The sequence below is a fragment of the Muscardinus avellanarius genome (genome assembly GCF_963383645.1).
Source record: "Muscardinus avellanarius genome assembly, chromosome: 2".
Lineage (NCBI taxonomy): Eukaryota > Metazoa > Chordata > Mammalia > Rodentia > Gliridae > Muscardinus > Muscardinus avellanarius.
In genome coordinates, this window is record NC_137787.1 from 53,453,841 (window position 1) to 53,468,114 (window position 14,274).

Sequence of the window (14,274 nt, forward strand, 5' to 3'; positions counted from 1 at the left end):
AAGAGCATATAAAATAGCAAAATAATTGAGGAAAAGGATAAAGTATATATTGAATAAGACATAAAGAACTGTTATTACATTGTAGTTATTTTCCCCCTTGCTGGTACTGGGGGTGGAACCCAGGGGAACTCTACCTCCTAGCTCCATCCCCAGCCCTATTTTTTATTCTTTATTTTGAAACATGGTCTTACTGAGGTACAAAAGGCCTCACTAGGTAGCTGAAGCTGTTCATGAATCCATCCTCCTGTCTCAGCCTCCCAAATGCTGGGATTACAAGCATGTACCACCACACCCGGCTACATTGTAGTCATTTTGCAAGTGACAATTATGTTGCATGATACTATTACATACTTCCAAAGAATATATATTAAACTCAAACCTAGACAAAACAAAAGCATATTCTGAACAGATATGTAGAAAACCCTAACAATATAATACAAAGTTTCTGGTACAAACTACCTTCACTTTCTCATCCTCCAAAAGAAAAAAGTATATGACAAGCATAATAATTAGGTCAAGAAAGTTCTGATATATCTAGATATATATTGATATAGTAGAATGCACCAGAGAAGAGAAGAGGGAACTACAAGCTCTGGTGTGTCTGTGGGACGGGGGAGGTTATCAGGGATTGAACCCAGGGGCATTTTACCTCTGAGATTCACTCCAGCCCTATTTTATTTTTTATTATGAAAAAGGGTCCAAGTTCTGGAGGACCTGGCTATGTTGCTGAGGCTAGCATCATCAAAACCAGATCCTCCTGTCTCAGACTCCCAAGCACTGGACTTACAAACTATGCCACCAGCCCAGCCCAAAACAGGCTGTCAATCTGGGCTTCAGTAATCATCCCTCAGGCTAAATTTCAGTTACAACAGCTTAACTAATTGGTCCTACATGTCTTAAATTCCATTTTCATCTGTGTTCCTAAATAGTCCTGCACTGTTCTTTACTCAGCTAGTGCATTTTGTTGACTGACTTAATGTATCAATAGATGCTGGGAATGTCACAATGGAGGGTGCCCAGAATATCCATAGTATGATGACTTCACCAACAATTTAATACCAGCCAGTGTCAAGACTTCTGGTCAGGCAATGGGTTTATTTCCATTTGAAACCCCACCAAATGTGTACACTACAAGGTCTTTGTTGAGGACTGGGGGTTGTGGCTCAACAGCACCTGTGTGAAGGCTCTGGGTTCAATCCTCAGAAACAAAAAGAATAGAAAGCCCTGGAATTGACAAGGTATAGTTTTCTGCCTCTAAATAATATGAAAAATAAATAAACCAACATGTGTACATACGCTTTACTTTAACTTGGTAAGCCCAGTACTTGGGTGGCTAAGAAAGGCGGATCCCAAGTTTGAGAACAGCCTCAGCAAGTAGTGAGACTCTCATTAACCTAAGGAGACCTTGTTTCAAAATAAAAATAAAATAGGGCTGTTGGTGTAACTCGGAGGTAGAATGCCCCCTGGGTTCAATCCCCAGTAACACACACACATAATAATAACAATAATCAAAAAAAAATCGACATCTTCCAACTAGCCTCCCCAATAAATAACAGAAATGAAACTTTTAAATATCATTCCGTGACTAATTAAGGGAAAAGACCTACAATAGACCACATTCCGAAAATAAAGGCGGGAAAAACCGTACAAACTGTTTACTATATACTATTAAGGCTGTCAATGATTACCAGCACCTGGTTAATCACAAGTCACACGATTCACGTTTCCATTAATAACAGATTCCTCGGCAAAGCCTGCGAGAGGGAAGGAATCAGAACAGGAACTACAGGCACAGGTGACCAGCCGCTGCAGCCCGAACCCACGGTCCCGGGCACCGCCCACCCACCTGTCCGCCCCTCAGTCCCTTCCCACAGACGCTTCCGGGAGCCCCGGAAGCCAGTAACCCAGCCTGGGGTCGCGGGCGTGGCGGGGAGTCTCAGGTATGGCCAGCATGGCGCGGCTGCTGCGTGGGGCCCCAGAACCCAGCTCGGTCCCGGCCCGGGCCCTCCCTCGCCCCGCCACCGCCCCGCCAGTGCCTGCGGCTTCCAGGAGGCTGCAGGGCGGCGACACCCCCAAGGGCTACTGACCCGGAACTTGGGGAGACCCAGAGGCTGCCCCCTCCGCAACTGAAACCAGTATACAGAGCCTGATGGCCGCTGCCTTCCAGGTTTCTCCGCTTCCAGGCTCGCAGTGTGGGTGGCAGTGCCAGCAAGTAAAGCAGTTCTCACTCACCCAGCGTGGGCGCCTGTGGCTCCACCGCGAAGGCTGCCATCGCGACGGCGGCAACTACTCTTATCCCCGGACCTTCCCAATTTTCAAAAATGGCGGAAACCCTCCCCACGGCCAGGGGCGCTCTGCCTTATGGGGCTACGTGACTTCCGCACATGCGCCATTCCTAAAGTGTCGGCGCTGGAGCCATTTCGAAATTGGGCAAGTGTCTTTGCTCCACCCTCGGAAACTTCAAGGATTTTCGTGGAAAATGTAGTATGCCGCCGGGCACGGTGGCGCACGCTTGTAATCCCAAGCATTCGGGAGGCTGAGATCAGAGGGTCGAGATTCGCGGACAGCCTAGGTCCTCTGCAATGTAGTGACACTCTGGTTCAAAATAAAGAATAAAAAATAGGGCAGGGGGTGTAGCTCGGAGGTCAAATGTTCCATCCCCAAACCCGCAAAAAAGAAAAAAAAAGAAAATGTAGTGGGCCTCCGGCATGATGCCTTACACTTTCAGGAGGCTGAGACTGGAGAATCGCGGTTCACGAACAGACTATTTCAAGAATAAAAGACTAAAAATAGCTCGAAGGTAGAATGCCCCTGTGTTCCATTCGGTACTGGGTACCGAAAAAAAAAAGAATGTAGTGGACCAGTGTGGGATCTGTGTTTCCGAAAGTGGTTTTGGTCCCCACAGGTTTTTTCTTGTTTTTTTGTTTGTTTTACTGTTTCATAATTAACGTGGGTTTCTCTAATACTGACATCCATCAGCTTTACTACACCTGGAAACGTAGACTTGAAAAAACGGTACCTCTTCCAAGGGTCGATTTCTGCATTTAATACATGACGCTCCTTTCTTGAAGTGTTTTTTCTACTATCTCTATGTAATTGCTTTTAAATTTTGTGTTAACCTAGGCACAATTTTACATTAAAACATTGCTTGTGTGTGCTATTTTATTGCATAAAATGTATTGATTGATTATTGATTCACTGTAGTCATACATCTCAATGGGGTATAAGAGGGTGGAGGCATACATACACACATCACCTAATTAGCCCTTACCCAATTACTTCCTTATTCCTTCCTCCTCCCTCCTCCTCATGCTTAGCTTAGTGATTGACTTTGATGTGTATGTTAAAGTACATCATGTACATTAGAGAATTTTCCTCTTCCAGCCCATCACCCTCAGTTAGGTCGCCTTATTTGCTCTTCTATAGTTTCTCCTCCTTTGTCCAGAGTTGCTCCTATGACCCATTTTCTCCCTAGCTACTGTATATTAGGGATAGCATCCAATTTCTTATTTTCTGTGACTCACTTAGCAAAATGTTCTCCAGTTCCATAAATTTCCCTATAAATGACATAATTCTGTTCTTCTTTATAGCTGAGTAAAATTCCATTGTGTATATATCCCACAGTTTTGTGACCCATTCATCTGTTGATAAACATCTTGCTAGTTCAAAAGTTTGGCAATTGTGATTTGTGCAGCTATGAACATAGATAAGCACATTAGTTTGGTAGTTTGGTTTCCTTTCTTCTGGGTAGATACCCAGAAGTGGTATTGTTGGATCATATCGTATGGGAAGTTAGTTCCCATTCTTCTGAGGATCATCCATACTGTTTTTCAAAGTGGTTGCACTAATTTGCATTCCTACCAACAATGGATTAGAGTTCCCACTTCGCCACATCCTCACCAGCATTTGTTGTTGTTTGTGTTTTTAAAAGAATATTACTGACGTGTGTATGAGAACTCCCCACATTGCAGAATCTTGTGTGCCCCTCTGTCATCCCCTTCACATTGCTGCTTTTCTTTAGGCATTAAAGCATCAAGTATTAGTCACACACATTCTGAATATGTGTATAATAAAACTATATTGCTTACTTTTGCCATTTACAAACTTTATGAAAACAATTTGCTTTGGTGGTCCATGCCTCTAATCCAAGTACTTGGGAGGCAGAAACAGGAGCACCTCAGGTTTGAGGAAAGCTTCAGGAAATTAGCAAGACCCTCAGCAACCTAGAGAAATTCTATCTCAAAAACAAAAAAATAAACAAAAGGGCTGGTGGTGTAGCTCAGAAGCAGAATGTCCCGGGATTCAATCTCCTATACCACAATAATAATTTGAAACATGTTATATATTCTGGGATGAATTCTGGTCCCACCAAGCTTATTATTCCCCAAATATCCACCCATCTTCTGCTATTTCCTATAAGGCTTTTTTTTTTCCATACTGGAGATTGAACTCAGGGGCATTCTACCTCCAAACTACATCCCAGCCCTATTTTTTATGCTTTATTTGAAACGGTCTCATTAGATTGTGGAGGGCCTCACTAAGTAGCTGAGGCTGGCCATGAACCTAGATCCTCCTGTCTCAGCCTCCCATGAACTGGGATTACAAGTGTGTGCACTCATGCCTGGCTTTCTTTTGAGGCTTTCTAAAATTTAATTGCAGCAAACACTTTGGCATGGGAGTAAAACAATGAGAATTCTAAAATGAGCTTCCCAGCCAGGCACTGTGGCATACACCTATGATCCAAGTTCTTAGGAGGGTGAGACAAGAGGATCTCAGATCCGTGGACAGCCTCAGCAACTTAGCAAGACCCCGTTTCTTTCTTCTTCCTCTTTCTTTCTTTCTTTCTTTCTTTCTTTCTTTCTTTCTTTCTTTCTTTTTCTTTCTTCTTTCTTTCTTTCTTTCTTTCTTTCTTTCTTTCTTTCTTTCTCTTTTTGTGTGTTTGTGTGTGTGGTACTTGGGATGGAATCCAGAGACATTCTACCTCCAAGCTACCACCCACAGCCAAATTTTATTCTTTTTAATTTGAAGGAGGGTCTCACCGAGTTGCAAAGGGCCTCACTAAGTAGCTAGGCTGGCCATGAACCAAGATCTTCCTGTCTCAGCCTCCAAAATGCTGGGATTACAAGTGTGTGCCACCCTGCCCAGCTTAAGTTCATTTTCACAGGTTTGAGAACAGCCTCAGAAACATAATGAAACTCTCAGCCATGTAACAAGACCCTGTTTCATAACAAAAAATAAAAAGGGCTGGAAGTGTAGCTCAGAATTACAAGGGATGGATGTAGCTCAAAGGCAGAATGCCCCTGTTCTCAATCCTAGTTACCCCCAAAAAATAATGTTTATTATCATAAATTAAGACTTCTATACTTGTTCATAATTCTAGTTGTTGCTTTCTTGTATAATGATGTTTCCAAAACTTGGATTATCCTTCATTATTTTTATATTTCTTGTTAAACTACAATCTTTTTTCCTTTTTTCTTTCCAGTACTAGATATTGGACCCAGGGGCATTCTACCTCCAAACTATACCTCAGCCCCATTTTTTATTCTTTATTTTGAAACAGGTTCTCTGCAAACAAAGATGTGAGGGCCTAAGTAGCTGAGGCTGACTGTGAAGCTGTGATCATCCTGTCTCAACCTCCCAAATATTAGCATTACATTACAAGGGTGTGCCGCCATGCCTGGCTAAACTACAATCTTTAAAAATATCATGTTCACCATATTCTTATGACATGAATATTATTATTTCAATTATAATATTTGCCTGTCTACTTTCTACTCAAAACATTATGAATAAAATGTCAAAGTAGAACCTATTCCTATTTCTGTTCTGGATTAGTAGTTTACTGAATGCCCTTTCAGACATAAAATTTCATCAAAGTGCTAATTTGTATAGATCATTGATAGAGAACCTTTTTTTCAAAAGTACAATGCAAGGCCTGGAGTGGTGGCTCACGCTTTTAATCCCAGTACTTGGGAGGCTGAGACAGGAACATCACGCAGGTTCGAAGCCAGCCTCAGCTACTTAGTGAGGCTCTCAGTGACTTGGTAAGACCCTGTTTCCAAATAAAATATAAAATAGGACTGGGAGTATAGCCTGGAGGTTAGAAGGCTCCTGGTTTCCACCCCCAGTACCACACACACACACACACACACACACACAAAGTACAATGCAGATGCCTAAAAAAAAATCAGGAGGCTTCTAAGACTCATTAAACAAGTTAGGTTTTTGTTTTTGTTTTTGTTCGTTTGTTTTTGCGGGTCTGGGGATGGAACCCAGGAGCATTTGATCTCTGAGCTACACCCCCAGCTGTATTTTTTATTCTTTATTTTGAAACAGGGTCTCACTAAATTGTGGAGAGCCTCACTAAGTAGTTGAGGCTATCCGTGAACCGTGATCTTCCAGTCTCGACCTCCCGAATGCTAGGATTACAAGCGTGCACCACCACGCCTGGCACAAGTTAGGGTTTTCGTCCCCTAACTTGTCTTCTGATCAACATACCTTCAGGTGACCCCTGAAACAATTTGGTGGAAACAAATTAAAAAATGAAACTCTTTTGTAGAAAACATAGGGCTATAGAGAGCTCATCCTGAAAATTAATTCATATATTTAAAATTAATTATATAAAGAGACCTCAACCTGAAATTTAATTCTGAAATATATACCTTCTTCTCTACTTACATTTTGGAAAAGACAGTAATATGTAAAATATTATTATTTATTTATTTTCAATAGCTGCCGAATTCACAGCCAAACTGCTTCAGTATCTAGCATTTATACAGAATATTTAGCAACCAATTTACAAATGTCTACTAATACGCAGTATTTGTACATATATAGTCAATTTGTTGGTCTTAAAAGATCACTCTATAAGAAGCAAGTAACTTTTTAAAATTTGAAAAGATATCCACCTTTACCAAGACTTTAGGAAAATGATGGAATTTGTCACCTTCAGAAAGAGCAAGGAGAGGGAGCACTGGATCACTCCTGCTGTTAACATTGCTGCCTCTGGCAGCCAGTGTAGCACACATTGTCCTTCACACACACTGTGATGTCACACAAAGCACACAGAAATCATGACTTCATAGAACATCTGCCCCAAAACAGTGATCTCCAAAAGACCTTTGTGATTTTTAAGATGTATGGATCAGCTCCAGAAAAATACAAACCCATTCACTATTTGCATTTTTTACCTCTATACACAACAATGACTAAAGCCATGACTTTACATTTTTTAAAACTATATGTGGCCAGGCGTGGTGGTGCACGCTTGTAATCCCCGCACTTGGGAGGCAGAGTCAGAAGGATTGCACTGATTCAGAGCCAGCCTTGCTGGCTTAAGAGACCCTGTTTCCAAATTTAAAAAAATATAAAGTAGGTCTGGGAGTGTATCCCGGAGGTAGAAGGGCTTCCAGGAAGCCCAGTACCACCACCATAAAAAAAAAAAAACTACATGTGGTTTTCTTATAATTCCATATCATAAACAAGCAAAAACGAGGCAACCAGACATCAAAAGAAACATGAGTGCAGATGAGTCCCCTGTTGTTTTTTAATCCATTAAATGTGTCCTTTCACTTTTTGGATATGAAAAAGTAACTTCAAAATTTACATACTCTGAGCCTGGCATGGTGGTGCATGCCTGTAATCCCAGTACTTAGGAGGCTGAGACAGGAGGATCACAGGTCAAGTCCAGCCTCAACCACTTACCAAGACTCTCAGCAACCTAATGAGACCCTTTTCAAAACAAAAATTTTGTAAAAGGCTGAGAGTAGAGCTTGTTAGGAGAATGTCTCTGGATTTGATTCCCTACATTAAAAATTATTTATTCATTTATTTATTTTTATTTTTTGCTGTACCAGGGATTGAACCCAGGGGCATTCTACCTCTGAGCTATACCCCAGCCTTATCTTATTCTTTATTTTGAAACAAGGTCTCACTAAATTGCAGAGGCCCTCATTAAGTAGCTGAGGCTGGACAGGAAACTGTCATCTTCCTGTCTCAGCCTTCCAAGTACTGGGATTACAAATGTTTGCCACCACACCCGGCCGCCCCAAAAATAAAAAAGGTATTTATATAATTTTCCAATGAAATTTTATTTCCTGGTTTCTATTTGAACTATCAGATTGGTTTAATCAAAAACTTGAGAGAAAAGCAAAACTGACTTTAGAAAGTTATGTCTGGGATTTGCCTTGCAATAACTGCTGAGAAAGGAGAGTAGCAAGGGAAGAGGAAAGATGATCGCTGAGGTATATATTAAACAAGAGAAGTCATGAGTTTATAAATGTTGGTGGTAATTAACTATGCTACTCTATAACTTCCTAGATACATTTTTTCTAAATAAGTTTTATTCAAAAAATCAATAAGCTTAAATTCCAGGGTATTCAATAGTCATATATTCTGTCTTACCTTATGTAAAAAGTCAGTGAAAAAAAATAATTATTTCCTTGCTCGATAATTGTCTTAAAGAACAAGTACTTTGTTGAGGACAGGTTCAAATATTGGCTTTAACTACTTAATTATGTGACATTACTAAGCCTTAGCTTAGTTGTTTCATTTGAATTATGGGTATACTACTACAAATCTCATGTGTAGTACAGACTTATTCAATGATATATATGCATATTTATAACTGAATTTTAACCTACTGATCTTATCTGCAATTCAGCATAATACATAGCATTTAATAAATTAATTGGGCTTTTCCCCCAACACAGATCTTTCCAAGTTTAAAAAATTTTTAAATTACCTTCACAAAGCTAAATCAAAGATTTTTCTTGTCCTCATCTTATATAAATTCTTAGCAGTACTGGCTTCTGTTGAGCACTCTCTCCAGGCTCTTCTTGATTTATCTGACACTGTACTCTTGGTTTCTCTCCATCTCTGACCATATGGCTAGGTGTCTTTTCTAGATTCATTTTCCTCTACCCACAGTTTTTGTGCGTACGTGTGTAGTACTGGGAATGGAGCCCAAGGGCATTCTACCTCTGAGCCACAACCCCGCCCTACTTTTTATTCTTTATTTGGAAACAGGGTCTCATTGAGTTCCAAAGGGCCTCACTAAGTAGTAGCTGAGGTTGTCCTTGAACTGCGATCCTCCTGTCTCAGCCTCCCAAATGCTGGGGTTACAAGCATGAGCCACCATGCCCAGCTTTCTACCCATCATTTAAACGTTCATCCCCAAGGACCAATCTTGCACTCAGGTCTGACTTTTTTTTTTTTTTTTTTTGAAACAGGATCTCACTGAATTATGCAGGGCCTCACTAAGTAGTAGCTGAGGCTGTCCGCAAACCATGATCCTCCTGTCTCAGCCTCCCAAATGCTGGGATTACAAGTGTGCGCCACCACGCCTGGTTAAGTTCTTTTTATATAATACTTGTCTCCTCCATCTCTAATTAGATTGTAAATCTGAGAGCTTGGGGCTTTGAGTTGTCCTAGTCCAACTATCAGTGACCTGAAGAAGAAAATTCATAGTCATATATCCTTGGGTCTGTTCTGTACTCCACTTTGTGCCAAAGACCTTCTTTCTTGTTGTAGGGAAATCATGCTATTTGAATTATGCTAATTGTGATGAGGAGGACTTGGGGAGCTTGTCTTTCAATGGTGGTGGTAGAATGAGGGATTGTCCCTTATTCCATGTAGCTATCTACCTCAATACCCCAAGCATCCATGTCTTTGTTTAAGCCAGTGGCTAAAGGCCCCCACCGCTTTTGGCACAAGTGCGTGGAGAACAGCCGACGGAATGCCTGTTTCCTCATCCCCCAACCCTCCATGTCCAGCCCTCATGGCCATACTCCTTCCCTGGATTCTACACATCTGCAGTTTCTGAGCTTTGAGCAACCCTAGAATGACTCTACCCTCACAGTAATTCTAGCTTTACATGATTTGAGCTATACTCCCTTTTATCCCTAATCCTGCATGTGACCTTTCAGAAATTGTTTAAAATTTCTACTTAATGAGTAACACTGATTATTTTCTTCCTCTGCTCTTGGAGATTTATATATAAGCAAACAGAGCATCCCTAATCCAAAAACCCCAAATCCAAAATGCTCCAAAATAGGAACTGACTGCTGACATTATGCCATAATGGAAAATTCTACATTTGGCTGTGATGGGTCACAGCCAAAATTCAGGAACACTAAAAAATACTGTATAACATTACCTTCAGGCTATGTGATATGAGAAGTAAATGAATTTCATGTTTAAACTTGCGTATCATTCCCAAGATATCTCATTATGTATATGTATTTTAAAAATCTAAAAATTCCCTCATTTTTTTCTAACAAGCACTTTTTAAATGCCTGTTTGGGATACACAAATTTTTCAGTGCCTGCTATGCATAAACAACACAGTAAACCACGGAGCGTCCAAGCTTGGATGGGAAAAACAGTGACAAAATAAAGTACACAGAGTATGATAATTAAAACTGTACAGTATATAAAACAGAAAAGGAGACAGAAGTGTTGGGAATTGGCAATTTTAAGTGAGTTTGTCAGGGAAGGCTTACTAAGCTAATATTTGAACAAAGGTGTGATATCCCTGGTGGGTAGAAGGAAGTGCTCCAAGCAGAGGGAACAACAGAAGAGAAGGAGAGGATCTTGAGTGTGTACTCTAGGAATAGCAAAGAGGCCCACAAGGCTGAATCAGAGAAAGGGAGAAAGCCAGCAGGGCCTGGTGGTGCATGCCTGTAATCCCAGTACTTAGGAGGCTGAAACAAGAGAATCAAGGCTCAAGACTCTATTTCAAAAATTAGAAAGGGCCGGGGGTGTAGCTCAAAGGTAGAATGTCCCTAGGTCCCAGGTTCAATCCCCAGTACCACAAGAGAAAGTACCTTCAGGCAATGAGGTCAAAGAAGTAATGTGCATAAACATGGGGGTGGGTGCCAGACTATGTCCAAACAGTCTCACTGTAGTCATAATTACGATATTCATTAGTTTATTCTAATATTTATTCAGCATCTTTTCTTAACTTGAAAGGCTTACAGGTTCTATTGAGTTTTCTTTGCAGATTCAGCCACAGTCATACCAATGAGATCTTACTTCATCTCCATACATCTAAACTAGCTTATACTCTAAATATATAACTTGTAGGCGGGCGTGGTGGTGCACACTTGTAATCCCCGCACTTGGGAGGCGGAGACAGGAGGATCGCACTGGTTCAAAGCCAGCCTCAGCTGGCTTAAGAGACCCTGTTTCCAAATAAAATATAAAATAGGTCTGGGAGTGTAGCCCGGAGGTAGAATGCCCCTGGGTTCCATCCCCAGTACCACAAAAATAAATAAATAAATAACCAAATTACATTTATTGATGTGTGTGTGATTGTGTGTGCGTATGTGTGCGTGTGTGTGTGTGTGTGTGTGTGTGTGTGTGTGTATGTGTTACTGGGAATTGAATCTGAGGCATTCTATGTCTGAACTACACTTTCAAACACATTTTATTTTTATTTTGATGAGAGTCTCACTATATTGCTGAGACTATCTTCGAACCTGTGATTCTCCTGTCTCAGCTTCCCAAATACTGGGATTATAGGCATGTGCCATCATGCCTGGCTCCTATTGATCTACTTTAGATGTGGCATAATACTATCATTTAAGGTTAAGACAAAACTGATGCTCAAAACACTTCTGGAAAGGATACAGAAGATACATGTTTGAATCATAACCAGATCACTGCAGGCACAGCTCAGCCCACAAACTAAGACAAAATAATATGCCTTCTACCATGAAGAAATAAGAGAAGAGCCCCGTGTGACAGGATTTAATGGCTAAAAAATAAACAGCACTCAGCAAAAGAAATTGTGTTTATATAAATGCTTTCATGGCTCACCCAGCAAACACTCATCAATACTGATCATAAAAACAACATTATACATCAATCTCTTACTTAGGGGGATTCACTTGGGTGGCTTCAAACAGCTCACTACAGGTTAATTACATGTGGGCGGATGCTTCAAACAAGCCAAGAGTTGAAACCATTACATATGATGGCACCCTGTCAGACTAAGCAATCTCAAGATACAACTTATATTTATCACTTTTAGTTGTTGCTCATGACAGCACTTAGAAATCCTGCCTTCCCAGAGGCACAGGTATATTCCATGCACAGAACTGAAGACAAGCTCGGGAACTTTTTTTTTTTTTTTTTTTTTTTTTTTGTAGTACTGGAATTCCTAGAAGCCCTTCTACCTCCGGGTTACGCTCCCAGACCTATTTTTTATATTTTTATTTGGAAACAGGGTCTCTTAAGCCAGTGCGGTTGGTTTCAAACCTGTGCGATCCTCCTGTCTCCGCCTCCCAAGCACGGGGATTACAAGCGTGCACCACCACGCCCGGCAAGCTGGGGAACTTTTAAGATAAAATCTTCATGGCAATCATATTTTTTAAGTCAGAAAAGACTACTTGAAAACTTCTAAAGATCTGAGTGTGGTGAAACACACCTCTCATTCTAGTATTTAGTAGACTAAGATAGAAGAATCACGGGTTCAAGGACAGTCTCAGCAAGCAGTGAGACTCTCATCAACCTCAGGAGACCCTGTTTCAAAATAAAAATAAAATAGAGCCGGAGTGCCGGGCATAGTGGCGCACGCATGTAATCCCTGCGCTTGGGAGGCAGAAACAGGAGGATCGCACAGGTTCGAAGCCAGCCTCGCTGGCTTACGAGACCCTTTTTCCAAATAAAAATGTAAAAAAAGAAAATAGGTGTCTGGGAATGTAGCCCGGAGGTAGAAGAGTTTCCAGGAACCCCAGTACCACCAAAAAAAAAAAAAAAAAAAAAAATAGAGCTGGAGTGGCTGGAGTGTCTCTTGGAAGTAGAATGCCTGAGTTCAATCCACAGTACTGCAAAAACAAATTATTAAATAAAATCTGTCTTAATAACCCTAGATAATTTTAGGTATAATTTATGCTAAAGATAAATTTAAAATCTTAAAGCAAATTTATAATGTTCAGTCATACTACTATGGAAATGCTGCAGGAAAAAAAAAAAGGAAGCTATTCAAAGCCTCTGGTCAAAAATTAAGTGATTTTAGGTCTCCTAATAATGCTTTTGAAATTTTTTACAAAACCGTAACTTTTCTTTTCTTAAAAATATCTTCTCCTCAAGCCAAGTGTGGTGGTGCACGCTTGTGATCCTAGTATATGAAAGGCTGAGACAGGAGGATCACAGTTTACGGACAGCCTCAGCTCCCTAGTGAGTCCCTTTGCAACTCAGTGAGACCCTGTTTCAAAATAAAGAATAAAAAAATAGGGCTTAGGGTGTAGCTAGGGGGTAGAATGCCCCAACGTTCCATCCCCAGTACTCCCTCTCCTGCCCAGATGTGTTAGTGCATGCCTGTAATCTCAGTAGCTGGGAGGCTGAGACAGGAGGATTGCAGATTCAAGATCAACCTCATGAACTCAAGAGAAACTCTCAGCAACCTAGCAAGATCCTGTTTTATAACAAAATATTTTTTTTTAAAAAGGGCTAGGGGTATAGCTCAGAGATAGAATGCCTCTGTGTTCAATCCCCAATAAAAAACACACACACACATTCTCTCTCTCTCTCTCTCTCTCTCTCTCTCTCTCTCTCTCTCTCTCTCTCTCTCTCTCCCTCCCTCCCTCCCTCCCTCCCTCCCTCCCTCCCTCCCTCCCTCCCCTCTCTCTTCTCTAGAATACTGAAGTATAAAACAGGTGATTGGACAAATCACATCTAAAAAATGAACATTTCCCCACAGATTCAAGAACATTAAAAAATTATGACTTCAGACCCAAAAAGCAGAACGCTTAGTACCCAAGATAAAAAAAAAAAACATACACACAAAAAATGTAAGAGAATAGAATCACAAACTGATAGTAATGTAAGAGGAGGGCATCTATACAAACATTTGAGAAATGGAAAAGAAAAAGGACTAAATTAAAAAATCAAAATGATTAGGTATTATTTTCATAAGAAGACTCCTTTTGTGCATATTGTAACCACTAATTAAGTTATATAAATCTTTAGATTCTGGTACTCTTTTGAGAGTTGAAGGCATTCATATTTTATCTTTAAAAATATTCTTTACAAAAAAAATTTACCTCCCTCTGAAATAATATGGCAAGTCGTACTTCAAGTTTTTTCACTTATGAAATAGGTGCTGGAATAGAAAAATAATAATGACTTCATTAACTGATATATAAAATGCATGCTCTAACATGCATTTTAAACTTAAACCTTTTTCTTCTATGGACATCAATAACTGGTATTTTCCCTTAATAATTTAAAGAAACACTTAACAAAACATTATAATAATATAATAAAAAAG

General features: G+C 40.4%; 1 protein-coding gene across 1 annotated transcript in view; it reads right to left on the reverse strand.

Annotated features, from left to right (window-relative positions):
• The window catches only part of NUP35 (nucleoporin 35), a gene marked incomplete at its 3' end in the record, with an annotated part of 34,272 nt that extends 31,947 nt beyond the window's left edge, over window positions 1-2,325 (reverse strand). Inside the window, exon 1 of the mRNA XM_080689820.1 lies at window positions 2,233-2,325. Within this exon, the coding sequence (XP_080545946.1) occupies window positions 2,233-2,272 (40 nt within the window). The 5' untranslated portion in view covers window positions 2,273-2,325. The remainder of the gene's footprint in view (window positions 1-2,232) is intronic.
• Window positions 2,326-14,274: the final 11,949 nt, after the last annotated feature.